This window comes from Python bivittatus, unplaced genomic scaffold, assembly GCF_059951505.1.
Source record: "Python bivittatus isolate LINGU-HERP-01145 unplaced genomic scaffold, Pbiv_v1 ctg000530_np1212, whole genome shotgun sequence".
In the NCBI taxonomy this organism is placed as follows: domain Eukaryota; kingdom Metazoa; phylum Chordata; class Lepidosauria; order Squamata; family Pythonidae; genus Python; species Python bivittatus.
The window spans coordinates 187,151-210,967 of NW_028277085.1; the positions used below are offsets into that span (position 1 = coordinate 187,151).

Sequence of the window (23,817 nt, forward strand, 5' to 3'; positions counted from 1 at the left end):
CCCAAGAGGCCTCCAGCAACCCAGTGGAACTGCTCTTGGTCTTCCTCCCTTCCCCAGGACCGGACGAGCCCTGGAGAGAAGCAGAGCCAGGCGCCAGGACCTACAGCAAGCTCTGTGCAAAAATGGTCTCAAGCCCTATCCAAGCGGAGCAGGCTGGGTGTGAGAAAACTGAACCGAGCCTTGGAGGAGAAGCCGGCCTTTCCTTGGACACAGTTGCCACATGGCCCTCCTGCTGGGTTCCTTTCTGAAAAGCTGGCTGTTCCTTTCTCAGTCTTTTAAAAAAAGAAGATGGAACCCCAGTGAAGAGGGTGACCCAGACTCTGCTGCCCCACAGGTTCCCTAGGCACATGCATCCCCAGGAGGGGATGTAGGGGAGGCAGGCTGTGCCTCTTGAGTCCTGCAAGGCTGTGGGAGGCTCGGGCCAGGAGCACACAAGGAGGCACTTCCTGCCAACTCCCCCTTCCCGCTGCCCCGCAGGCTGCCTCTCCCAGGTTTATTTCAACTCCCATCTCAGGAGCTCAAATTAAGCAGAAGGGGCAAAAGATGCCTGGCTGCCTCCATCCTGTTGATTGGATTCCCTAACCTGCCTCCAGTCTTCACAGGTAATAAAATCTCTGCTTCTTATTAGGGTTTAATTCTTTTCCAAGGTGGCAGAGGGACAGTGTTGCTGACGGACCGGCCACACCCTCCTCGCAGCTCTTGCCCCCTCAAAAGGCAGGGAAGGCTGCAGCCCCAGGAGCTGCATTACCTGGCCCTGGGAGGAAGGTTGGCCTCTGATTCTCTCCGGTCCTGGAAGGCACTTCTCCCAGCCAGAGGTGAGAGGCTCACCTCACCCTGCTGGAGTGGCAGGAAAGAATCCCCCCGCAGCAGCCAGCTAAGAAAATGAGCTTGGACGCCTCGTACAGGTGTTGCCCAGAGTCACAGATGCATTCCCAAGGCGATACGGGGCACAGCTGGCATGGCTTAGTGTTGCAGTAATAACATGCTACCAAGCTGTCTTTCAAACCTAAGTGGATTTTTACTCCTGGATGGGGTGTGGGGATGATTGTGGACATCCGCTGGGGCAGGGAAAGAGACCTGGACCCATAGGAATCAAGGGAGGGGTGCTTGTAGAGGGTGCACCATGGAGCCAGCCGAGTGTTTTAACCTTTTGTTCTGACCCACCACCACTACCCCCCACCTCCTGCAGCAGGCTGGAGTGGAAGGCTGCAGCCTTGGTTGGATCAACTTTGCTCCAATAAATGCTGCTATGAGAAATGGCAGTTAAACCATGTTTGCCAGTGGATCGCTGAAATATTGCTGAGTTGGCATCTGCTGGTTCTCGATGGATTCTTACCACCCATTTCTTGCATCAGGCTGAGGGGGTGACCACCAGTCTCGCAGGCAGCTCTGGTGTTTGTTCCAGAAGTTGGGGGGGCTCCTCTTCGGAACGCGGGGGAGCCAGGCAGCCATCTGGGGTTGTTGGCGTTCTTTCATCAGGGTCTGTAATTGGTGGTATTAGGCTGAGTCCGGCAACTTCAAAGAAGCCATCAAGGTGGCTGATGGTCTGCTGGGAGTCCTCCTGCCGTTCCATTCCTGAATCCCTTTGGCTGCAGGAGAGATGAGGATGCAGAATGTGAGCAAATGCCTTCGCTGTGTGTTTTTTCCTCAGCCTGTGGCAGGAGAGAAATGCAGTGCAATTACATGGACAATTGAGCTTTAGGGGGTGTATTTTCAAAGCACAACATGCTTTTGATAGTTTGCCTCCACGGGCAAGAAGGAACAAGCCTTAACTGGATGTCAGTTGGATTTCCATGGCAGAACACAGTCCTGTCTTTCAGTCCAGAGGCTCCAGGAACAGAGGAGATGCCTGATGCCAAAGATCCAAAGTGCCAACTCTTTAATTATTTCTTCACTTGCTCCCAAGTCTAGTGTGCTCAGTGTGGTGGTTCTTAAAACAACCCACGAGAATCGTCACCAGAAAAAAGACCATTAAAATATGCATCTGATTAGTTTAGCTTGTGAGTCAAAAGCCTGCTGTCTTCTGTGCCAGGCACCCAGTTGTTAGCCAGAATACAGAGGATGTCCCTCTGGCGGAGTCCCCTGCTTCTCCTTGTGGGCTGGGATCTACCAGCCAAAGGCCGCTGCCCTATAGGCCCCATTTTCACTGGGTCAGGACTTGCACCCCTTCACAGATTCTTTCAGCTGCCCAGGGCAAAGCCTGTTAATTTGAGTCCCAGCAGTCTCTTCTCACAGTGACAAGTGGGCATGCGTGATTCCTGTATTGCCTTGCAAGCAGGGAAGCCATGCTTGGATCCACCTGGCAAGCAGCCTTTGACTCCCCGTGCCTCTGGGGGCCTGCCCCACATACTTGCCTCCCTTCCCTGGGGTTAAGGTGCATGGACTCAGCTGGGTTTTAAATTGTACCTGTCATTCAGGGCCTCTCTGGCTGTTCAAGCCACTCTGAAGAACCTATAAAGCAACAGTCAACTGCAGCCTTATAGCTATTTGCAAGCTGTGATTTGAAAAGAAGCCAATCTGTTTGCTAATAATTTAATCCAATTAAAAATATACTCAGCCAGACGTGGCGGCTTTAGAAAGCACAAGACCTGAGCCTTTTTGCATAGGCTTTTCTGGGGGTGGGGGCCATAACTAGGAAGGCTCAGCGAGGCAATGATGGCATGTCCATAGGAATCGTGTGGCTCCCTTTACCTGGTTAGGGGGAAGCCTGGCAGCTGCATTTCCACATGCTACGGTTGATTCACTTGAACTATGGTTAAGCCTTCGTGTCCTTTTATGGCTTACCATGTTGTGCAAAGCTGCCCCATGGGCTAGTTAATGGTTTGGTGTATTGTGCTAATCCCCTGAATGGGTTAATCCAGCTGGTCACAGGATAAGGGGCTGTAGGCACTGTTTTTTATTAAGAATACCTTCTTTGGAAAAGCATCAGGGCTGGGAAGGTAGGCTTTAGCCTTGTGTGCTCGTATAATCTTCCACAAATATATTGCTTGTAGGGGTTTTTAATTATTGGGTTTCTTCTCATTTGATATAAGAATGTAAAAATGGAAAGGAAAATTGCACCATCCCCACCGACCATTTAATCTAAGGACGGTGAGGGCAAAAGAAGTAGGTTGGGTCACTGGCTGACTTGTCTGTTGCAGTTACATTGATGAGATGTTGGGAGACTCTTTTTCAAAGGGCTGTGAAAGAGCCCCTACAGTGACGGAAGGGGGCTTGTTTGTCAGGACGACAAGTCCAGGATGTGATCTACCTTTACAAAATAAAGAGGAGGATTCAACCAGCCAGGGTCCTGATGAGGAATAACGCAGCCCTTAATCTGACTAGGAAAGAGAAGGCTTTGGCAGAAACTCGAAAAACAAGCAAACAGAGGAAGAGAAAATCCACAGCTGGCTGCCAGCTGAATGGAAAGTGGTCTATTACCGTGGTATCTTCTGTGCCCAGCAGTACCAAAACATAAAAGACTGAGACTAGACTTGCAGCTTGAGAGCTTTGAGTTTAAATCTCCAGGATGCCATGAATTTCATCCTAGGTCTTTGCTGATGAACTGGCTGTATTTCATATTATGTTGGAGAAATTCTGGAGAACTTGAAGTAACTGAGAGTTGAAGGAGGTGACTGCTGTTTTTAAAAAGGGGACCAGCAGAATCTGGGAACTAAGATCAATCAGTCTGTTATTTATACCTGGGATGGTTTTAAAGTGTAATCACCTGGAAATACCTTGAGAACAAAATGGATGATCAGGAGTCAAGCAAGTGATGCCAAAGTAACTTTACCTCGTTTTTTGATCAGGTAGCTTCCTTAGTAGTTTTCAGCAAAGCGTTCAACAGAGCATCATTAAGTGTGGGTAGATGCATCCCCCGAGGCTCTCTAGCTGGCTCCAAAACTCTTCTGTTCATCAGTGAATCGTTTCTGATCAGACTAGAGGAGGGTGTTGAGCCGAAATTGTTCTTGAAGGGGAGAAAGAGGATGGTGCAGTGCCCATCTCTGTCCCGTCCCACCCATCTGGGACAGAGGAGGATTCATTGTGAGCCAAAGCATGGTCTGTCTGCCACAACACTGCTTTCCAAAAGCAGAGCTGATTTTTTCAAACCCTCAGGAGGTCTGATGCTGCTGAGAACAACACCTCCTGCGGAAAAGCTGAGGGACGTTGCTAAGGAGCCTCCAGCCCTGAGGGCTCTGCCCAGATGGTCCCCCAGCCAAAGCACATTAGCATTTCTGCAGGTGCTGCCTGGACAGTCTGTTTGCACTGCAGTACATCTTGAGCATGTCAAGAGTCTTTAGATTTTTGAAATGATCTGATATCTTGGTCATTCGCTACATTTGTGGAATAAGCAGGTCTGTCAAGAAGAAAGAAGAGGCAGAACGGGGATGCCAGGATGAAGGACTACACCAAGATTCCCAGATGGATAAGATTTCCCAAGACATTGGGAAAGTGTTATTGTCCTGCATTATGGGCTACTTGAGCATTAAATCCTAATTTGGAGAACTATATTTTGTCACTGCCTTGGCCTCTTGCTTTAGGGGGCGAGGGAGAAGCCTCTCACCTGTACAAAAATGGATCTTTAACAGATGTCTCCTGACTTGGGGACTCGCAGAAAAGATTCCTTTTTCCTCATCATGTGTTTGGATCTTGGGAATAACACAGAGCTGAATCAGATCAGTTTGCTTTGCTTCACATTAATACTTCTGTTCTCATCATCAAGTACGAAGACTAGTCCAAAACAGGAATCATGGAAGCTCAGCTTCTTTTTGCAAGGCACAACTGAACAGCAAAATAAACACTGTCTTGGAATGCATCCATGAAAAACATTTCCTTCCAACCCAAGCAACCTTTGACCGATGGCTAAACCCTCTGCTCGAACCATCGGTCAAAGCTTGCTTCCTCCCTCCACAGCAGTCTCTGGAGGTTCTCCTGCTAGCTGGAGAGAGGGAGACAAAACCTCCTTACCATACCCGGTACACTGCCAATAGGGTTGGCACTGTTTTTTGGCAGAAAGGGATGGCCGATGCGGACAGTAAAGTTCTGTGCTGGTGTACATCTGTTGGTTCAAGGATGGGTGGAGAGCATTAATGTTTGAGTGCAGTTTGACATCACAGTTGCTCAGCCAGTACCTGGGAAGAAGAGATCTCCAGACTTGACTGGCAGAAAGTTGGAAAGCCAGGGCCATGCTCTATTTCAAAGTGAAACAAATCTTTGGCAGGCAGAATAAAGATAATGCAATCCTCATACAAAATTAATTCAATGATATATAAAACTGCTTCTCGGCCTTCCCAGGGTTTAGAGCAAACCTACAGACATATGGCCTTCCTTTTAAGCATTTGTTAAAAATTAAGTTATTTTGTTTCACTGCTACTGCATAAAACAGAAGCAGCTATTGAGTTCTGTGAATGAAAGAAAAAATTGATAGCACTGCCACTGATACCCAATAAATCTGGTTGGACGCAAAGTGCCCAGCTGAACTCTCTCTGTGGCACCGAGGAAGAAGCATGAGCACCAGCTCCCTGGTTTGCCTTCAAGGAGCCAACCTTGGTGATTCTCTTGGGTGCCTCTGGTGCTCCAGACAGAGAGAAAGGAGGGTTCGGGACTTAACCAGGACAAGCTAGCTATTAGAAAGCATTTGAATCCAGTGTCGCTGTAAGTTTAAATGATATTGCGTTCTTTTTGTACCATTTGGTTTTTATTGTGCACATGACGTTTTATTCTCCCTGCTACAGAAGCTAGAAGGGGGAGGGGAAGGGAAGCAGGACTAAGTGGCAGAAATGTGTGTTATTTCAGGGATGTGTGTCGAGGTTTGGAGATGACCTTTGGTCAGGTGCCTTCAGCTGCTGCAGCAGTGCTTGAAAATGGGGGTGCATCATGTCACTGAACGGAGCTCCCGCCTCAAAGGCACCCAAAGGACGACAGCTGGGAGCCTGTTGTCTGTCTGCATCAGCCCCACAGGCTGAGAAGCCAATGCCATACAGTACAGGTCAGGACTACTTTTATTGGAACAGCTCTAGTAACAGAATTTTGCAAGTCTGAATATGTTTCCCCCTCCCCGACTATCTGTGTGTGAACTAGGGAGAGGCTTGTCCAAGACGTTTTCTCACATTACTTTTTTGGCTTGGGCTCAAGTCTCTCTTATCTGACCACCACCTTGGTAGCAGCTTTTCCTCCTGCCCTTCAAGGCCATTCCCACCTCCCTCTTCAGTCTGCCTTCTCTGGATGCCCCCAGGATCTCTGATGGGGTTGGGTCCATTGTGTCCTCTTGTGCTGCACAGGTGGGGATCCCCCATCAGCCCCTGCCTTTAGAAGCAGAGCAAAGAAAGTAAATGGCAGTCACTGGACGGGCACTCCCGAGGCAGAATTTAGCACCCTCTTGGTCACCTCTAAAAGTGAGCCATTCTTGTGAGCCCTGGTGACAGCCCCCTAGTGCAGCTTCTGATTCCGCCCCCCCCCCCCCCGTATTTATTAATGTGGTGGCTGTATGGATTGCTGAATGCTGTTCCCTGTGCTTTTTATTAACTGGCATTATAAAATTATTTCTTTTGAAAGCTTCTGATTCTTGAACTAGGCCTGCTTGTGAAAGGCTCTTGAGTTCGAACCCTGCTTTCCACCCTCTTTCTGTTGCTTATATGTATTAAAGTTTAATGTCCCGTGGTGCTCACCTGTTCCAGTTCTGACACACTTTCTTTTTTTCCTTTTACAGAAAAGGAACAATTGCTATGGCCAGACAACTCATTTTTGCCACTTCGAAGCAACTCCTGGAAAAGATCAGCATTGCAATGAGCTTCAAAGGCTACACATAGGAATGGCTGAGTTTTTGACTTAGATCAGCCATGCTTTTCCTCAGTGGCTGAAATCTGATTAAGTATGCTGCATTCTCTCTGCACTCCTGCCAAAAAAGAAAAAGAGTCCCTGAAACTAAAAAGGATATTTTCACCATAAAGCTGTCCTTCCTTTGGAAGTGAGAAACGTGGCCTTGCTGGTGAGGGGCTGAGATGCTGCCTAAAGTCTGGATTTGGCCCTGGCCTTTTGAGGTGCGAAGCATGAAAAGCATTAAGAAAGTATGTCCAGATGCCCAGGATAGGTGCAGACCTGCAAAGTGGGGTAAGGGGGGGCAGCATTTTAGGCTAAGACTGGATCCTTAATCGGATGCTGAGCAGGGAGGCCTTGTCTCTCTCCTGCTCCAACTCACCCTGCCAGCCAACAGCCACTGACCCATTTCAGGGCAGAGATGGAGGAGGGAGGGAGCTTGACCTCTCTCTCGGGCGGGGGGCACTGCCAGAACATCTGAGTGACTGCCACTGCAAGGTCTGCAGGGCTTCCTGCTTAGCAGCTCATCCCTTCAGTTCCACTGCCTTGGAAAAAAACGTTCCCCAGAGAATTCCACCTCCCATGGCCATCTACAGTCAGAGGTGATGCCACTTCAAAAGAAAGGGGCCAGAAGCCGCCCCAGCACACATGCAGTTGCCCGCAGGTGGCACTGAGCTGCACCTGCATGTCTTGGACCAAACTGTGCCTCGGGGGCCCCAAAAGGGCCAAGTCCAGCTGCTTGGCTGGCTGCCTTGCCCGCCCAAGGCTCCCGCAGGCCAAGGGATCTGTTGCCTCAGCCAAGGGAGCCAAGGCCTTGCGATTCTGGGAGCTGAGGCTGGCAGTTCGCCTTCTCTCCCCGGAATAGAAGGATGGCACCCTCTTTCTCAACGGTTTGGCGTAGTGCAGACCTGCCCCCTGAGGCGCTTTGGAATCTTGCTCTGCGTGGCCCATGTGATGCACAACGTGATCTCCCCCCCACCCAACCAGATGCTGTGGAGTTCATTCTGTTGCTTCAGGAAGTGTTTGGTGGGAGACCGACAGGGCCCTAGAGAATCTGGCAGTTGGGGGGTTGGAAGAGCGGCTCGTGTGCCTGCCCCGCGAAAGATGGCCAGCCGCGTTGCTACCACGATGCTACTTTGCTTTTTCCTGAAGGGGACGGGAGGGAAAGAGTTGGTACAGCCACTGGAGAAGCCTGGGCCACCAGCGGGAGCCCCAGGTGATGTCTTGCTGGTCGCCCGGAACAACCCGGAGAGGCTGCCAGACACTCCATTTGCTGCCCCCCCGGCCCTGCAGAGCATCTGCCTTCCTTAATGGGCTGCCCTCTGGGGGTGCCTAAGCGCCAAGAGTGGCATTCTGCCCTGCACTGCTGTTGTTGCTGCCGCCGCCACAACTTCACAAGACACCCCGGAGAGGCAGGGAGGCGCGGTGGGCTGGCTGGCAGAGCCGACAGAGCGGCTGGTGGAGAAGACCAGGATGGCTGGACCGGGATGTGACCTCTGGTGGTCTGAAGGCAGGAAGGCGGCAGAGTGGTGCCTTGGCTTCGCCTTCGGCTGTGGCGAGAGGGCCTCGAGGGGACCAGGAGCGGAGCGAGGCGCCTGAGGTCCGGGGGTGGGCTGCGCACTCCTCGGCTGGCGGGGTCCCTTCGCTGCCAGAATCCAGTGGTGCCTCCCCACCAATCAGCGCAAACTGAGGATGGGAATGGGAAGAGCCCCTGGCCCGCTAACTCATTTCAGAAGCCGGGAAAATCGATCTAGACGACCAAGTTGCTTCCTCTCCGTCCTTCAGGCTCAAGTTACAGTATTGCCCAAATGCCCATAAATGTTGGAAAACAGAACAGATTCCAAGACAGGGAGAGAGACATTCCTCTATCCTTGCCTTGAGACGTGTCCATCTTCTTTGGGTGGCGCCTTAATATTGGAAGCGGGTGGGGTGGAAGAATCCCGAGGAGACTCTGACTGAAACAGCATCGCAGGCAGAATCGTTTCCTGGGCTGGGGGAAGCGGCGCTTTGGCTGGACCGGGTGGCCATCCCGGGGGCTCAGGCAGAACACGCCTGTCGCCAGAGCGCTAAACAGCATCCAGGGATCTTCCCATGTGACCCATCTGAAGGATCTCAATCACATCTTAATTTAAACAAAGGACTGCATGAATCATTCATTGTATGGTGCTCCCTGGAGAGAGAGCCGCACGCAACTGGCCCCATGCAAGATCAGAGTAGGCCTGAACTATAGCGGCCTTCCAGGGAGACTGCAGCAAAGTGCTGGGAGAAGAGAACTCCCTGTGTCTCGGGGGCTAGTTTGCTGCAGGTGGTAGCTTATGAGTTCCTAGTTGAGGATGGAAGTGGGATCCCAAAGAAAGGGAGGGGATGCATCAGGTCTTGCCACTTCTTCCTTTTCCCAGCAAAAAGAAGCTTCTGGAGTTGATTAGCATTGTGTGCAGCAACGAGGAGAAGCCCCGTGGCGTCATGGGGCTGCGAGGGTGGTGCAGTCTGGGATTAGCACTGCACTCGGTGCCAAGGGGCTGTGAGGTAGAGCTGGGTTCCTGCAGCCCCCCCGGCAGAATTCCCGTCTGCGTTCTGCCTGTCTCTGGAAACATGGAAGACAACTACTTCTCAAGACGGAGTGAAGTCAGGCACCCAACTGTGGGGCTGTTAACACTCTCCCCCAAAGTACCAGGTGCCTCTAGAAGAACCAGTGTTGTCAGCTGCTTTGCTGGAAACATGGAACACACCTCCCTCTCCCTGGAAGCAGCAGCCAAGGCAGTCAGGGAGCAAAAACAAACCTTTTCCCAAGGGGGGAGGAATGCCAACGCAAGGCGTTGATCCATCTGCCGCCAAGGCCAGAAAGGAAAGGGGCCAATTCAGCCAAGCTTGTGGTGTGCCCTGCTCTGTGGCTTTTAAACGCTGCCTAGTTTGTGCTGCTGATGGGAGCATGAAGTCAGGCGGAAAGGAGGGATCCCCAGTGCCTTTTCAGATGGCAAACCAAGTTTCACGCCTCTCTTCCAGCCCTCCCAGATGAGCTGGATATGGTTATGCTACAGAAAATCACTTCAGGAACTGCAGCTCTGCTTTCTGGAGAAAGGACTTTAAGCAAGTGGGGACCAGGCACCAGCCAGGCTTCTTCCCTCTCTAGGTCCTACGACCAGGAAAACGCTGGATGCTTCAGGCTTAACATGGAACAGTCGGCGAAAGTCACAGCCATTTGACCTCAAGATCATGACTTTCCTTCTGCTGTCCTTTAGCAGATTGAAACAACTTCTGCCTTCTCCCGAAAGTGTCTTTCTCATGGGCTGTTGAGTCCCCCTGGAAATTGGTTTGAGCGACTGGGCGCCTTGGTGGTGGGAGAGGAACTCTGCTCCTGCCCAAAAGAAGCACTTAGGAAGATGTGCGTCCCTTCCTTTTGTTCTGCCATAATGGGAACTCGGGTTCCTTTCAAAGAGAGGAAGATGAATGGTAAATAGCCTCAACAGCCTCGCCAAGCAATCCCCTAGCAGATACAGTGGGGCTTTAAAAATCAGACAATGTGATTTTCTGGATTTTCCCCCCCATTTTGTCTCTCATAGTTGAGGTATACCTATGATGAAAATTACAGGCCTCTCTCATCAAGTGGGAGAACTTGCACAATTGGTGGCTGACTAAATACTTTTTTGCCCCACTGTACAGGTAAAGAGTTTCGACCAGCCTGTGAATAAAATTAGCTGTAAAAAGTAAGAGAGAGCCAGTTTGGCCTAGTAGTGAAGGCACTGGGCTAGAAACCAGGAAACGGTGACTTCTAGTCCCACCTAGGCATGAAGCCAGCCAGGTGACCTCGGGCCAATCACTCCTTCTCAGTCCAACCCCCCTCACAGGGTGGTTGTAGGGAAAATAGGAGGAGGGAGTATTGCTCACCGCCTTGAGCTATTTATAAAAATAATAAAGGTGGGATAAACAAAATCTAAAGAAACAAATCATACCACCAAGAGAAGGCTAAGGTGGCAGATCCAAGGGGTGGATGGCTGAATCCTTCCTGCCTTGGGTTCTCCAAGCAAGGGCCACTGTAGAAGCCACCCTGTGCGCCTCCCTGGACACCCCCTTCTTCAGTAAGATGTCAGAAATCACGTACACACGTTTGAGAAGAGCAGGCAGCGTGACGACTGGCTTCGGGCCAACTGTGCCAAGGAAGATGCCAGTTTGCCTCAGGCTGCTGCCTGCCTGTGCCTTTTGGTGCACTCTTCCCCTGGGCCTCTCCAGATGGGTATCCCAGACAAGCAGAGGTGCTGAGGGTGCCCTGCTGCTGGCCCTCCCACTCTGGGAACATGTCCCAATATTCTGCCAGAAACAAGCAGCAGCTGACCTCTCTCCATCTTTCCATCCACCAGTCCAATCCTATGCACGCTTTCTCAGAGGGACACACTTTTACTCCCAGAGCAGTACAAACCAGAGCGCGGTCCAAGATTAGTGTTTGGTCTCTTCTAAAGGCAGCTTCTCTCTGAACATCCTTCCACCTGGGGAGGGAAGGAAACTGATCCCAGCCTCTCATAATCAGGTTTCTCTCTGGCACAGAAAAGATGCGATAGCTGTGATCCACGAAAGCCTGAAAGTTCCTGCCCTTCCCACTGCAGGAAACACCATGCAACTGAGGGGCAGGAGGAGGGTGGGTGTGAGTCCCAGAGTGGAAGAAGGGGCTGAGCCACATCAGGCTACAGGTTGCGGGGGAACACTTTTTGACTGCTGCTGTTTGAAAATGTATTCCACAAGTGGAGAATTGATCCAGCAGAGGCACGTGCTGCTGAAACAGCCGCTTCCTGACTTGCGCATTGGAAGCTGCTTTCACGTTTTCTGCCGCCATCCCTTCCACCAACCCTACCCAGAAAGATTTCCAACTGCCTGCAGGAGACGGAGCCTGGCTACTTCAAGTATGCCAGAAACCATAGCACCCCATCAGATTGCAATGTTCAAAAGATCGGCAGCTGGGAGCATAAAGCAGCCATGGCTTTGGGCCTTGAGGGGGATTTGGCAGAGCACCCCGAGTTTGTACTCCCTCATGCAAGTTCAACGAGAAGCAGTCTGCTTTCTTAAAGGCTCAGAGTGAAAATCCAGACACCTGAGACAGTCCAGCCATGTCCTAGCACTCCGTTTCCTGCTTCCTGAAGAAATAGGAGGTCGCTAAGGCAATTAATTCCAGGCACAAGAGTTCCCTATCCAGCCAGCACTTTATATGCTGCTCTGATCATCTTGTTGGCCTGAAATAGCTGAGAAATCTTGAATTGAATCATCATCTTTGTGGCCACCATTTTATTTCTAATTTCTACACTCAGTTTACAGAGGCTCCCTTGAAACTGGGGCGCACACAATGTAAGCAACAGGCCCTTTGTCCCCCCAGAATCATGGGCTTAAACAGGCCACAACCCAGAAAGCACAACTCTTCAGGAATCTTCCATGGACACTGTGTCCTGTAGCGCCTGGACCATCTTTTCTTCCAGTAACTTGGCTTTGCCTTAAAGAAAGAAACTGCAGGTAAGCGGGTGGTCCAGGAGTCTCCGAAAACATCACAACAGGTTCCCTGCAGAATGCTGCATTCAGATGCAGCTTCTGAACCAGGTACCCAGGAGACCGCAGGCAAATCCCTGAAAACATCAGGCCACCAGGCCAAGGCACAGTTCTGGGGACCAGCTGAACCCCGGAAACGACCCTCTGCAAGGATCTCCAGCTGCCCGGGGTGCCGCTGCTCACCTGCATGGGGGGCCTGGATAAGGTGGATGTTCTGCTTGACTTCCTTGATATCTTGCGCTCTCTGCAGCTCTTTCCCCTTCTTTAACCTTAGAGGGGAGAGGAAAGAAAAACATCCATCCCTTGCCCAGAACGGAACGCGAGCCGGGACCGCCACAGAAGCATCTTCCTTCGTCAAGAGCCCGGCGGGAACGCGCAGCTAGGCCGACGGCCGATCCGGGTAAGACCGCAGCGGAGCGCGTCCCGGATCAGAGCCGTTCAGGGCCGCCGCCGCCGCGCGCTTTTCGCTTCCTCCCCGCCAGCGAAGACCGGCAAAGCGGGTTCTCCAGGAACGAGGCCTGCCTGTGCGCAGGCCCCGGCCGCGGGCGCGCCCGTCCTCCGCGCGCGGGGAAGGCCGCACCTGCTCCAGACGAACGTGGCCTGCCGCCTCCGCTTGATCCGCTCCACTCGCTTCATGGCTTCCGCTGCAAGGAGAAGGGCCGCGCGTCAAGGCGGCGGCCCGCTTCGCTCCCGCGCAGCAGCGATTCGGGCCGGGCCCCGCCGCCCCCCAGGGAAGGGCCCCCCGCCCCGCCCCGCCCCCGTACCGGTCTGGCTCCACAGCTCCCGCTGGTACTTCAGGGGCTCGTTCCGCCGCTTCTCGAACTCGAAAGACCGGTCCTGCGGGGGGAGGGGAGAGGAGCGGGGCGGGAGTCGCGGGAGGCAGCTCACCGCCCCCCGCCGCCCCCCCCGCCGCCGCCGGCCCCCCGCCGCCCACTCACCACCGTCCACTCACCACCGCCAGCTCCTTGCCCGCCGACCGGCGGAAGGCCTTGGTCCAGCGCACCTTCCGCGGGTTGCGCTTCTTCTGGAAGCCCCGGTGGCACTTGGACCGGCAGAACCGGAACGCCTGCGGGGAGAGCAGCCGCGCTCAGGGACGGGGGGGGGCGGGGGGCGGGGCGGGCCGCGCGGGACGGCGGCTCACCTTGCAGTCGTTGCGGACGAAGAGCAGCCCATGGCCCGGGTACACCGGCCCGGAGCAGAAGTAGCACTTCTCCACGCGCATGGCGGCGGCGGCGAGGAGGGCGGAAGGGCGCGCCGGCGGCCGCGGGATGGAGCGCCGCCGTGTCCCGCTGCGCCCCCTGCCGGTCGGAGGCTGCGGCAGCCCCGGCGCGCGTGCGCCCGACGTCGGACTCGCCCGTGCGTCATGCGGAGGCCCCGCCCACGCGGGCCCCGCTCCGTCCGTCGAGCGAGGGCCGCGGTGGGAGGAGCCAGGTCCGGAGCGCCGTTGCCCCGCCCCGCGATGCGTTTGCGTCCGTGATGCGTGCGGGGGGCCGGGTCTCTCTCTCGCGTGGTTCCGCGGCGCTAGTCCTCAAGGCGAAGGCGAAGGCGAAGCCGGCCCCGCTCCCGCCCGCGCCCCCCCGCCCCCATCAAGCGGCCGCAAAGAGGACTCGGGGTCTCGCCGTGGAGTAGTTTATTGCGCATCTGCCGGACGCGAGTCGGCGCGGCCGAGGGCCTCAGCAGCCGCACCTGCTCGACGGCCGCGGCCCCGGGGGCGCCGCGGCGGGGTCGGGTCCGTTGGGCCGCGCCGTGCCCTCGGGGATCCAGGCGCGGTCCGCGCAGCGCTCCATGCGCGCCATGAGCAGCCCCAGCAGCGCCTCGACGGCCGGGCCCACGTTGGCGCCGTTGGCGGCGCTGGTCTCGAAGTAGGGGGCCCTGGAAGGGAGCAGCGCGTCAGGGCCGGCCGGCCGCCCAGCCGCTCGGGCGGGGCGCTCCTCCCGGGGCGCGGGGAGCCACTTGCCCGTATTTCTCCGCGAGCGCCTCGGCATCGCCCGCCGTCACCGCCCGCCGCTCCTCCAGGTCGCTCTTGTTTCCGCAGAGGACCACGTCGGGGCTCTCGCAGTAGGCGTGGGTCTGCAGCTGGCCTGCGGGGCAGAGGACGGGAGGCAGGCGGGGAGGGGAGGGGAGCCTCGCAGCGCTCCGAGGGACGCCCCCCCCGAGCTCTGCCCGCGGCGCGGCCCTCCGGCTCGGCCGGGCCCCTTGCAGCCCGGCCATCCTAACCCTAACCGGCAGCTCGGCCATGAACCGCAAGCTCCTCGGGACAGAGGCTGCCCGCCGGCCGGCCGGCCATGCATTCCGCTGATGCGTTTCTCTTCCGCAACTGGCGCTCCGGCGCTGGCGGTGCCTCTGGTTGCTCCGCCGGGCTCCCTGGAGGCTTGGCCAGTGCCTGCTGGCAGGTGGGACCCCCCCCTCAGCCCAGGCCTGCCCCGGCTGCTGAAAGCGGGTGAGACTTACTCATCCAGTTTCGGACATTGAGGAAGCTCTGCTCACTGGTCAGATCAAAGAGGAGGAGGAAGCCCATGGCATCCCTGAAGAAGGCAGTGGTCAAGCTGCGGAACCTGCCAGACGAAGGGCAGAGCGTCACCCCACTCACCCCACTCCCCTCCTATCGGGTCTGCAGAGACGGACACGCCCGCCCCCCCAAGCCCAGAGTCCTCCTCAGAGCAAAAGAGTGCCCTGGAATATCGCCACCAGCCTCAAAGGCGCAAGAATGAAGTCCTTAATTACTAAGGGCCGTTTCTGAAGAACCGCGGGGACTCCTTAGAGTTTGCCTGTTCTTCACCCGACGCGGAGGTCAGCGATACTGAGGGAGAGCCGGGATCCAGCTGCACCGATGCGACAAGACAGCTGGTTTGGTCTGGAGCCAAACAGGCAGCGTGCCGGAGTTCCGTCCGTCTTTCAAACACGCTCACCTTTCCTGCCCTGCTGTGTCCCACAGCTGAAGATGTATTCTTTGCCCTCGGCCGCTGACCCCATCTGGTCTGTCGGATCGGTACACCTGATTCCAAAAGGGTTTGTGAGAAGGAGTGTCTCTGGCCATCAGCTGACAAAACCAGGGTAGCTTTAAGGATCTTTCTCCTCTCCCCCCCTCCCCCAGTGCTTTGAGGAAGCCGGTAGATCCTTTACTTTCTTCATTCGTGCGGCTTCTAGAACAGTAAGCAGATTGGTGTTTACCGCTCTGTGGTTTCTAGAGGTAACTCCACATGCTAAATCCACAGGAGCCTACTGTGATTTTCTCCTGCACTGTGCTGCCATGTATGCCCCCCTCCCCATAGTGAGTTTTCCAGAATCTCAGCCCTTCTGCCTTCCAACCCATTATGTTGCACCGTTAAAAGAAATGGGAGTGCTTTCAGGTTGGTTTCCCCTTTTCCTGTTACGCTGGTATTTGTAGCACATGTCTATCATTGCACACCTACAACTTACACAGAGCTTTTAGCTGGTGTTTGCCATTTGCTCTCCCCCTGGCAGTAGCACCCGTGTTCCTTGCAGCCGGGCATAGGCCCTGCCTCTGATATACCTGAGCTTGGGCAGCTGTGAATCTGCAAAAATCCCTTTGGAGTGAGCAGTGAGGACACAGCAGCCCCACGCCCACAGGGAGAAAGCAGCAAACTTCACAAGTGCCTGCAGAAGCCATTCTGAGGGGCTGCAGACTTGGCAGTGGCATGTGAAGCTTGCACCGGAGGCCCCAGGAGTAAGGCCCTAAGCCTCTGTGGATGGAGGGGGACTGATTGCATGGGGAAGGCGGGACGTTAATTCCCTCCAAAATGTGACCAAGGGTTTGAAAGGGAAGACCGGCTTTTCTCTGGAAAAATGCCAAGGAAGGGCAGAATGTTCACTGGGCGAGAGGTAGGAGGTCTTCTGCACTGCGAAAGCTGGTGGTAGGAGCGGCGCTCCGCCAGCGGACTGAAATGACTATCTCCTGGAGCTGATTCAGAAGTAAGGCTGCTTTGGAGAAGTCTTATTGGAGGAAAGAAAGTTCCAGTCTCACAGCTGACAAAGTCTCCAGTACATCAGCCTGAAGAAGGCTGAGTGTGGGCAGCTGGGAGCAGGTTTTCAGTAGGGAACGTTCAGTATGTGATAACAAAGCAACAAATCAGCGATTTTTCTGTATCTGTCTCTTGCAGCTGGCTCTGGCTCTAAGTGGTGTTTTTTCTAAGCCCAAACTGTTTGGTGTCAGTGTGATGTCCGCATAGTTGCAGTCGTGGGCTGGAACAGGTGGTGGATGTGAAAGCCAAGCTGGGTGACTGGGAAAGTGGTAACTGCAGGCCTTCAAGACAAAGGCATTTGCGAAGACAAGAGGACAGGAAGACAGAAGCGCGGAGGGAAAAATAATAGGCTTGAAGGAAAAGCATTTCTACCAACTGTAGCAACTCCAGGAAGAAAGAAAGGTGGGATATCTGTGGAATCCGTCACCTTCCTCCTTCCCCACCGACAGCCGGTGCGTTTTCTTGAACGGGTCTTGCTGCACCAGCCCATCTGCAGTCTAATTTCTCCCAGACAGGAATGCAGTCAGAAGGGGGAAAGCAGATCACACTGGGACTTACCACCCTCTTTTCCCGGAAATCAATGCCAACAGTTGTGATGAATTTGGAATTGAATTTCCCGTCTGTGTACTGGTAAAGGAAACTGGTCTTTCCAACCCCAGAATCACCAAGGGCTAGGAACTTGATGAGGTAATCGTAGTCCCCGTCAGACATAGCGGGTGATCTTCAGTAACAGCCTGAAGAGGAGGGTGGGAAGAAAGGGAAGAAGTTTGAGTCCGGGGTCAAGTAAATTGGCTTCCAAGGAGCCCACCCGGTGTCTGGTGCCCAGTGGCAGTTCATCTGTGACATCTTCACCTGCAGGATCGAAAGGACATTGTGCGCGAGCAGGATACTGTTCTACATCTTGTCCGCAGATAGCGCAGCTGCGTTGGCAGCTAACGTCTGTGCATCGTAGGCACAAAAAGGCCAAAAGCCTCTGGACCTCTGGCCTTCGGATGTTGTGGCACGGTACTGCATTGAGTTTAAGGCTTGGGATTCCAAATAGAACTGGAAGTCCACGCTTCTGGGGGCCCAGCACACATTCCAGGAAATTCTGCTACGGATGGGCATATCGTGTCCTCCCTGGTAACCTTTGAACAAAAGGCAGGCTTTCCACACGTGTTTAGAAAAGCGCGGCTAATACTAGGAAGATGTTCACCTTTGGAGGTTTTCTGAGTGGAAAAGGGGAGTCATACACCTTCAGCAGGATCTCGCTGCCTCTTTCTCAGAGGTTGTCCACGGACACGCTTCAGTTACGTTCAGGCCGACGCAGGAGTAGGGATGTCTGTAAGCTCTTCCTCCCTTGTGCCTAGCACCTCCGTTTTAAGGGCAGGTGTGCACTGATGCCCGTGCTCTGGCCAAGAGACCGGAAGGGGCACTTCTGGAGCCCTGTGGCTGTCTGCAGCTAGATTTTGCCTCTCTCTCTGCTTGCGGGTTTTCGTTACCGGGGGAAAACCCTCTTACCCCTTCCACACAGGTCTAAAAATAATTCAGAGCGCGCGCTGGGTCTGAGATCTACCTCGGGCATTTGACAACTGGGAAGTGGCCGCGAGGCGGTGAGACGAGAGTTGGCAGGGTCTCCCAAGGAAGACGGCTGGCTTCCCGTTGTCCTGCCCTTCTGAACTTCCAAAAGAAAAAATCAGCCAAGGGAGGGAAGAGAGGCTGCCGGATCTGTCTCTGCCGGGGGATCCTCCCTCCACAAATATTGAACCTGCAGCCTCCTCCCTTGGTCTGTTTGGATTTTGGGTTATAGCTGAATGGCCAGGAGGAGGCTGGCGAAGCCCAGGAGGGTTCAGAAGGAGGGCCGGATGCCAAGGGGATCCTTCCCAGAGCTGCCTGGACACCCAAGATATGGATGGGGCGGGGGGTCTGTAGCGCAGCAGCACTCATGAGGGGAAAGGAGGAGCCTCTCCCTCCAGGAGTCTAGATGGCAGGAGCCCCCCCCCCACAAGAGAGCACCTCTGACTGGCACTGCAGGAGATTCCTGGGTGCTCTCAGCCACCCTGCACTGCCACACACTCCCCCCGCCTTGCCCTGTGGCAGGAAGGGTGCTCCCTGTCAGTGCTCTACTATACCAGTCAGAGGGCAGTGCTGGAAAGCCAACCTTTGGATCCATGCCCTGCGTGGCCACCACAGGAGCCATTGCAGACCTCCCTGGGTCACCACGAGCCCCACACTTGTGGGTTTTCTTAGGAACATCAAGCTTTCTCCTTTTGTCCAGGGCACCCTGGCACAGCTGCTTTACTGCATGGTGTGCCATGTTTGCCTGTGTCCTGTGATAGCATTTGCCTGGGCTGACCTCTGCCTTCCAGGTGGCCTCCTGCGTTCCCTGCCTTGTCTGCTACTTTTGGCTCCATCCTCTTGTCCACAGCCTGGCCGCTTCCAGGGAGGGAGCCAGGCCTTCCCTCCGCATAGAAAGGGAAAAGTGCCTGTGCAGAAGCCACAAGGGCATCACCCCGCTGACTCCCACTTGGCTGCTGTGTTCCCAGTGCACCGTGTTCGCTTGAAGCAGGTGGGATAAAGCCCCCCTCGGAGGGCACCTGTGCCAGCGTTCTCCGGTCCTTCCACCAACCCGGCCTCGTGCCCGAGAGCATCCTGGGAGGAGGCCCAGGACGCACGCAGCGTCTGCTCTCAAGAGCTGCTCCTTTGCACACAAACAGCCAGGCTCAAACCCCCCTGCTGAAGGGGAGCAGTTTTCTGTCTAAGCCGGCCCCCCACCAGCTCTTGCCTGGCCTTCTGCCCCCTTTGCACCCTGCAACGAAGCACCCAAGAGCGGCTGGGCACTCACCGTCTTGCTGCTGCGCCAGGGCAGCTGCCAGAGCCAGAGGCTCCTTCTCCCGGTCCCTGAAGCTCCACCTGCTTCACACCCAGCCAGGAGCAGCAGCTGCAGCTTACGTGTCACCTGCAGGCTGTCAAAGGGTGCTGATGGGCGGAGGGTGTGCTTCCTGGGGCCGGCCAAGGGCATGAGGGCTGGGAAGGGGCTGCGCCACCATCCCTCCTAATTTGCGGGAGGTTAGGCTAGGCTGCCTTCAACCCCTGGGGGCTTCCTGCTGCGAGAAGCCACAGAACAGACTGCCCGCCCCCTCCTCTCCACAGCCATGGAGATGCAAGTCCGGAGGAGTCTGCTTTCTGCCAGCTAGGCAAAGCAAGCTGCAGCCTTGTGCCCGGGTGTCCCAGTCCCCACGGAGGGAGCCGCCTCCACCAAGGCCTAGCCAGCAGACACGCTCAGTGAAGGCGCGAACTAGCCCGGGAAGGGCTTGGGGTTTGGGACTCTGTGACCAAAGGATCCGGACCTGGGTGTGGTGTGGAAAGGGCTGTCCAGGGATGTGGAAAGGGGGCAGGCGCAGGAGGGATCCCCGAGGGATGTCTTCTCCGGCATAGAATGCCTGAGGAGTGTGACCCATGCATCCGCGCCCCCTGGATCCTCACCCGACCTGGGAGGAGGCGTCTTCATGTTCAGCAGGCTGCCCCCACTTACCTTTTAGCAAAATTTCTCCAATATGCCGGAGCGGGGTACAAATGTGGACATTCACCCTTAAGGCTTCAGCAGCTCAAACGTCATCAAGAAGGAATACTAAAATACCAGATCCGTTCTGCGTCTCATCCTTTGCCACATGCAGCGGCTGGTCCTCACCGGATCGCTGACCCTTCAGGGGATTTCCTCTCTGGCCATTTGGGCCTGGCTGCGCTGCTTTGACAATGGCCCCCTTGGTGGTTCTTCCACAGCTTTTTCTGTGACACTGGGAGGGCAGTGTGTTGTGCAGGGACCCCGTGCTGAAAGCTGGGGGGAAATTCCCACAGGCCACAAAACCCACAGCCCAAGAGTGGCCCGCCCAGGATCCCGATCCCACTTCCCCACAGTTGGAAGCAGGATTTCCTGTGTTGGGGAGGAGGCGGGGGGGGGGGACTGGGCAGAGGAACCAGGGGAGGCCCTGAGGCTGAATGCCGCCACTGCTGCAGGGAGGTACCGTGGAAGAGGGGAAGGGAACTCTCTGGCAGTCCTTGGAAGCAGCCTTGTCCCCGGCTGAAGGCTTCTGTAGCCTGGCAACTTCAAGGATAAAACGTGCCCATTCACTCAACAGTGCAGGATGAATCAGGAGCTGCTGTTGCTTGCTTTGTTGCTGCAAAGATTAGCGAGGAAAACCGTCACGGTATGGCCGGCTTCTGTAGGAAGTGGTGCTGCCCAGGGTTTATCAGTCCCTGCAGCTAAAACAGCCATTTCTCTTGCTAAATCAGTTTGATTGCACACCTTGGGTGTTTTCTTTCATACGTCATCAGAGTGGAGTATGTGTGAAGCCCCCCAAAGTGCAAAGAATTCACATCCTTTTCAAAAGGATCCTGAACCTCGAAGGCTCCTGTCTGGATCCAGACCGAGGATGCCAGAAGGCAGGCACCAACCTGCAACTCGCTGCCTTGGAGCAAGACCCTCTTGTCTGTTTCAGCTGGTAAAGTGATAGGGCTGCTCTGTTCGGAAACCAGGAGATCCTGGTCCACAGCTGTTCTCCAGAGCGCAGACACTGACTGCAACTGCAGTTCTGCAAGGAGTGCACGCGAGCTGCCTCTGCTGCACGCCTGGCTGGTCTGCACAGGTCCGTGCCCCTGCAGACACCAAACCCTTGGGTGTTGCCTCGCAGGGCTGAGGGCATGTGGGGAGGCAGACAGACACCTGCAGCCCCCCGCCCTTCCAAAGGGCATTCGGTTAGACCCCCCATGTGGTAATATTCATAGGAATTTTCTTGTGTGCATGGCAAGTTTAATAAAGCAGTTCTTCCTTATACTACGTTTAATTAAACTTCCTCCATATACTTGATGTTTTTCCATTGGCCTTGGACCACTTCTTTTCCTGCCAAATTCTCCACATCTCCTTGCATGTGTAGTGTTTAAAGAGGAACTGAATTCAGGAAGAACTCCAACAGGCACCACGGTTTGTGGTTTTCCTGCCACAAACAGGGAAGATCTGTGGTTTTGCTGTACAACTGACAAATCAAGATATAATCAGCATCATATGACTCCTTAATAAAGACTTGTTTCAGCTATTATGGTGGAACAGAGTGCATGAGAAAAAAATCCTTTTAGCGCGTTATTTAAGAGCATCTTGAACCTGGGCCAACACGGAGCACCATAGGGAAGGCTGGTCCACAGCGCAGCGTGACTGAGTTTGGTGCCATGGAAATGAGAGGCCCTTGGCAGAAGTGGGGAGAGTGCCTAAAGGAGGGGGTCTGCTCCTTTTGATTGAGGACATAAGCAGAAACGAGGTTCACAGGGCCTATTAATTGGCAGCACTTAAGTTCGGCAAAAGGCACTTTAAAATGTGACCGCATTCTTATGCACGTGGATAATGTTCTAAGAAAATGTTTTATGGAAGGGGATCTGCAAATCCCCCCCAGAGGATTTATTTCAGTGGGGTTCAAGTCCTTTGCCATCCTGTTGTTGCACTGTCTGCAGGATGAACATTGGAATTTGCTACCACGAGATGTGGTGCTGACTTTGCTGGCCTCAAAGACGAGTTGGACCCATTCATGGAAGTCCTGGGAATTAATGGCTCTTAGCCTTGATGGCAGCGGGGCTGCCTCTGAAGGGCATCTGCTGGGAGATCCATGGGCTTCCTTGGGCAGCTGCTGGAGAAAGACTCTGGACTGGATGAGACAGGCTTCCACCCAGCAGGGCACGGCTTATGCTCTTATGAATCAGCATAGACAGGGATTAGAAATTCAGCAATGGTCTCAGGACAGCTTAGCAGCGACACAGCCTCCACCTGGACACACAGGCAGTTTTCTCTTGGAGAGGCATACATTCCTGAGTCAAGGCACCAAAAGCCGGCTATCAGCTGCATCTTTCCCCAGCTGCAGCCTCTGGATTAAGCCACACCACTTCAAAAGCCACCTGAGCATGGAAGACTGAATGCCTGTTCACCCGCTGCTCCCCTGCTCCTGGGTCCTGGCTGCGTTGCTGTTCAAGCTGCCAGCGAGCTTCTGCCTTCCTCTGTAATGCCAGTCTTGCTACATTTACCTCAAAGGGAGTCCCGCTGCATCTGCGTCCCTTCTCAGAGTGGGGTCAGAGTTAGGGACTGGCTTTAACGTCCACCTGCAGAACGACGGGAAGGCGGCATATCCTGCAGCTCGTCAACCTGCAGCCGTTGCATTTATTCTGGTACGGCATGAAGCCGAAAGACTATCCAGGAAGTTCGCACTGAGCTAAAGAGCTGCCACAGTGTCTGCCGGCATCCGTGGGGGGAGCACCACCTACCTGCTCGGAAAGACAAGAGGTCCTGGAACATCCAGCGGTGGGTTTCCAGCACAAAAGGAACTCTCAACTCCACGCAAAAGCTGCTGGAGGCTCTAGGAGCAACTAACTGACCCTGAAGGGCCTGGCCACAGGCCAGCGAAGAAAGCAGCCCTGAGCCCAACCGGCCAGCTGGCCTATGCCCCCCCCCATGACTCTCAGCTGACAGTCATGTGGCTGCTGATCAAGTGATGCTGTGGTGCCCCAGGCGCATGCTTTTCCCTCTCAGAGAAACGGGGGCCAGGCACAGCCCCTGCACCTCTTGGCAGAGTCCCTGGCAGCAGCATCCTTGTCAGAGGGCGGAGGCCCTCCTTGCCACGCCCAGCCCTTCCTTCTGGGCGGCTGGGCCGCAAAGCTCCATGCGGATCGGGAAGAGGCCCCTTTCTGCCCCTAGCAGCCCAGGGAAGTTGGCCCTTGCAGGCCGGCAGCGACTCCAGCCTGGGACAGGGCAGGAAGCAGTGACGCCTTGTGTCCCGTTCCAGCTGGAGCGACCGCGACTTTTACCAAGTCAGGGCACTGCCCCGTCCAGGGGCCGGCAGCTGCTGGCCAGGATTCAGCAGGCGTCTTCTTCGGAGGGCGGGCGGACCGGCCCCAAACCCGGGTCCGCACTAGGGCCGTTCCCCCTCGGCCCTCTGCAGACCCAGGGGCCCAGGGGCCCAGGGGCCGAGGGCCCAGACCCAGGGGCCAGACCCAGGGGCCGAGGGCTCTGCAAAAAGGGAGGAGATGAAAATCGGGGCGGCCAAAGCCCCCGCCCGGCTTCCCTCCCGCAAAGGCCTGAAACGCCAGCTTCTTCGGGCCCCGCGCGAGGCAGCTCGACTCGGCCGCCGTTTGCGCGAGATCATCGCCTCCAGGGTGCTCGCGTCCCCCGGACACCGGAGCGATCGCGCCCGCCCGCCCGCCCGCCCGGAGGCCCCGCGGCAAGGCGGGGCCGCAGCAAGGAGACGGCGACCGGCTCGCAGCACCTCCGCTCCCGGCGGTTTATTTCATCTCCGCGAGGAAAGGAGCAGCCGCCGCCTCCCGCGGGCCCTCGTTCTCGGCGAATGGGTCGCGGGGTCTCGGACGGCAGACGCCGGGCGGGGCAGTCCTCCTCCTCCTCCTCCGTCTCCTCCTCGCCGCCCTCCGCGGCGTCCGGCGGCCTCCGGGCCGCTAGGGGTCCGGCGGGGGGGCCTCCCCGGGCGGCGGCGGCGGGGCGGGC

At 55.5% G+C, this 23,817-nt stretch overlaps 3 protein-coding genes across 8 annotated transcripts in view; 1 reads left to right on the top strand and 2 right to left on the bottom strand.

Annotated features, from left to right (window-relative positions):
* UNC13C (unc-13 homolog C) overlaps window positions 1–10,502 on the top strand; it is an 81,760-nt gene extending 71,258 nt beyond the window's left edge. The window contains exons 34-36 of one of the 4 annotated variants that reach the window (XR_015797456.1): window positions 58–1,615; window positions 5,776–5,968; window positions 6,689–10,497. The gene's annotated coding sequence lies outside the window, so the exon portion shown is untranslated. Of the gene's footprint in view, window positions 1–57; window positions 5,969–6,688 lie in introns of all 4 variants that reach the window. The other 3 variants (XR_015797455.1, XR_015797457.1, XR_015797458.1) reach the window with 3 other exon arrangements.
* A 1,536-nt stretch (window positions 10,503–12,038) lies between these two features.
* Window positions 12,039–13,653, bottom strand: RSL24D1 (ribosomal L24 domain containing 1). Its single transcript, XM_088148209.1, has 6 exons — window positions 13,463–13,653; window positions 13,274–13,387; window positions 13,086–13,158; window positions 12,902–12,965; window positions 12,505–12,590; window positions 12,039–12,268 (listed from the first exon to the last, which is right to left on the bottom strand). Exons 1-6 carry the CDS (start codon window positions 13,541–13,543, stop codon window positions 12,198–12,200), a joined length of 489 nt encoding a protein of 162 aa, XP_088004335.1. The 5' UTR covers window positions 13,544–13,653; the 3' UTR covers window positions 12,039–12,197.
* A 145-nt stretch (window positions 13,654–13,798) lies between these two features.
* Window positions 13,799–22,952, bottom strand: RAB27A (RAB27A, member RAS oncogene family). 3 transcript variants are annotated; one of them, XM_088148208.1, is made up of 7 exons: window positions 19,819–22,952; window positions 17,157–17,431; window positions 16,863–17,038; window positions 15,231–15,316; window positions 14,773–14,876; window positions 14,279–14,402; window positions 13,799–14,193 (listed from the first exon to the last, which is right to left on the bottom strand). In XM_088148208.1, exons 3-7 carry the CDS (start codon window positions 17,013–17,015, stop codon window positions 13,995–13,997), a joined length of 666 nt encoding a protein of 221 aa, XP_088004334.1. In that variant the 5' UTR covers window positions 17,016–17,038; window positions 17,157–17,431; window positions 19,819–22,952; the 3' UTR covers window positions 13,799–13,994. The 3 variants fall into 3 exon arrangements, with proteins under 3 accessions (XP_088004334.1, XP_088004332.1, XP_088004333.1); XM_088148206.1 differs by lacking the exon at window positions 17,157–17,431 and adding an exon at window positions 19,129–19,249; XM_088148207.1 differs by lacking the exon at window positions 17,157–17,431.
* Window positions 22,953–23,817: the final 865 nt, after the last annotated feature.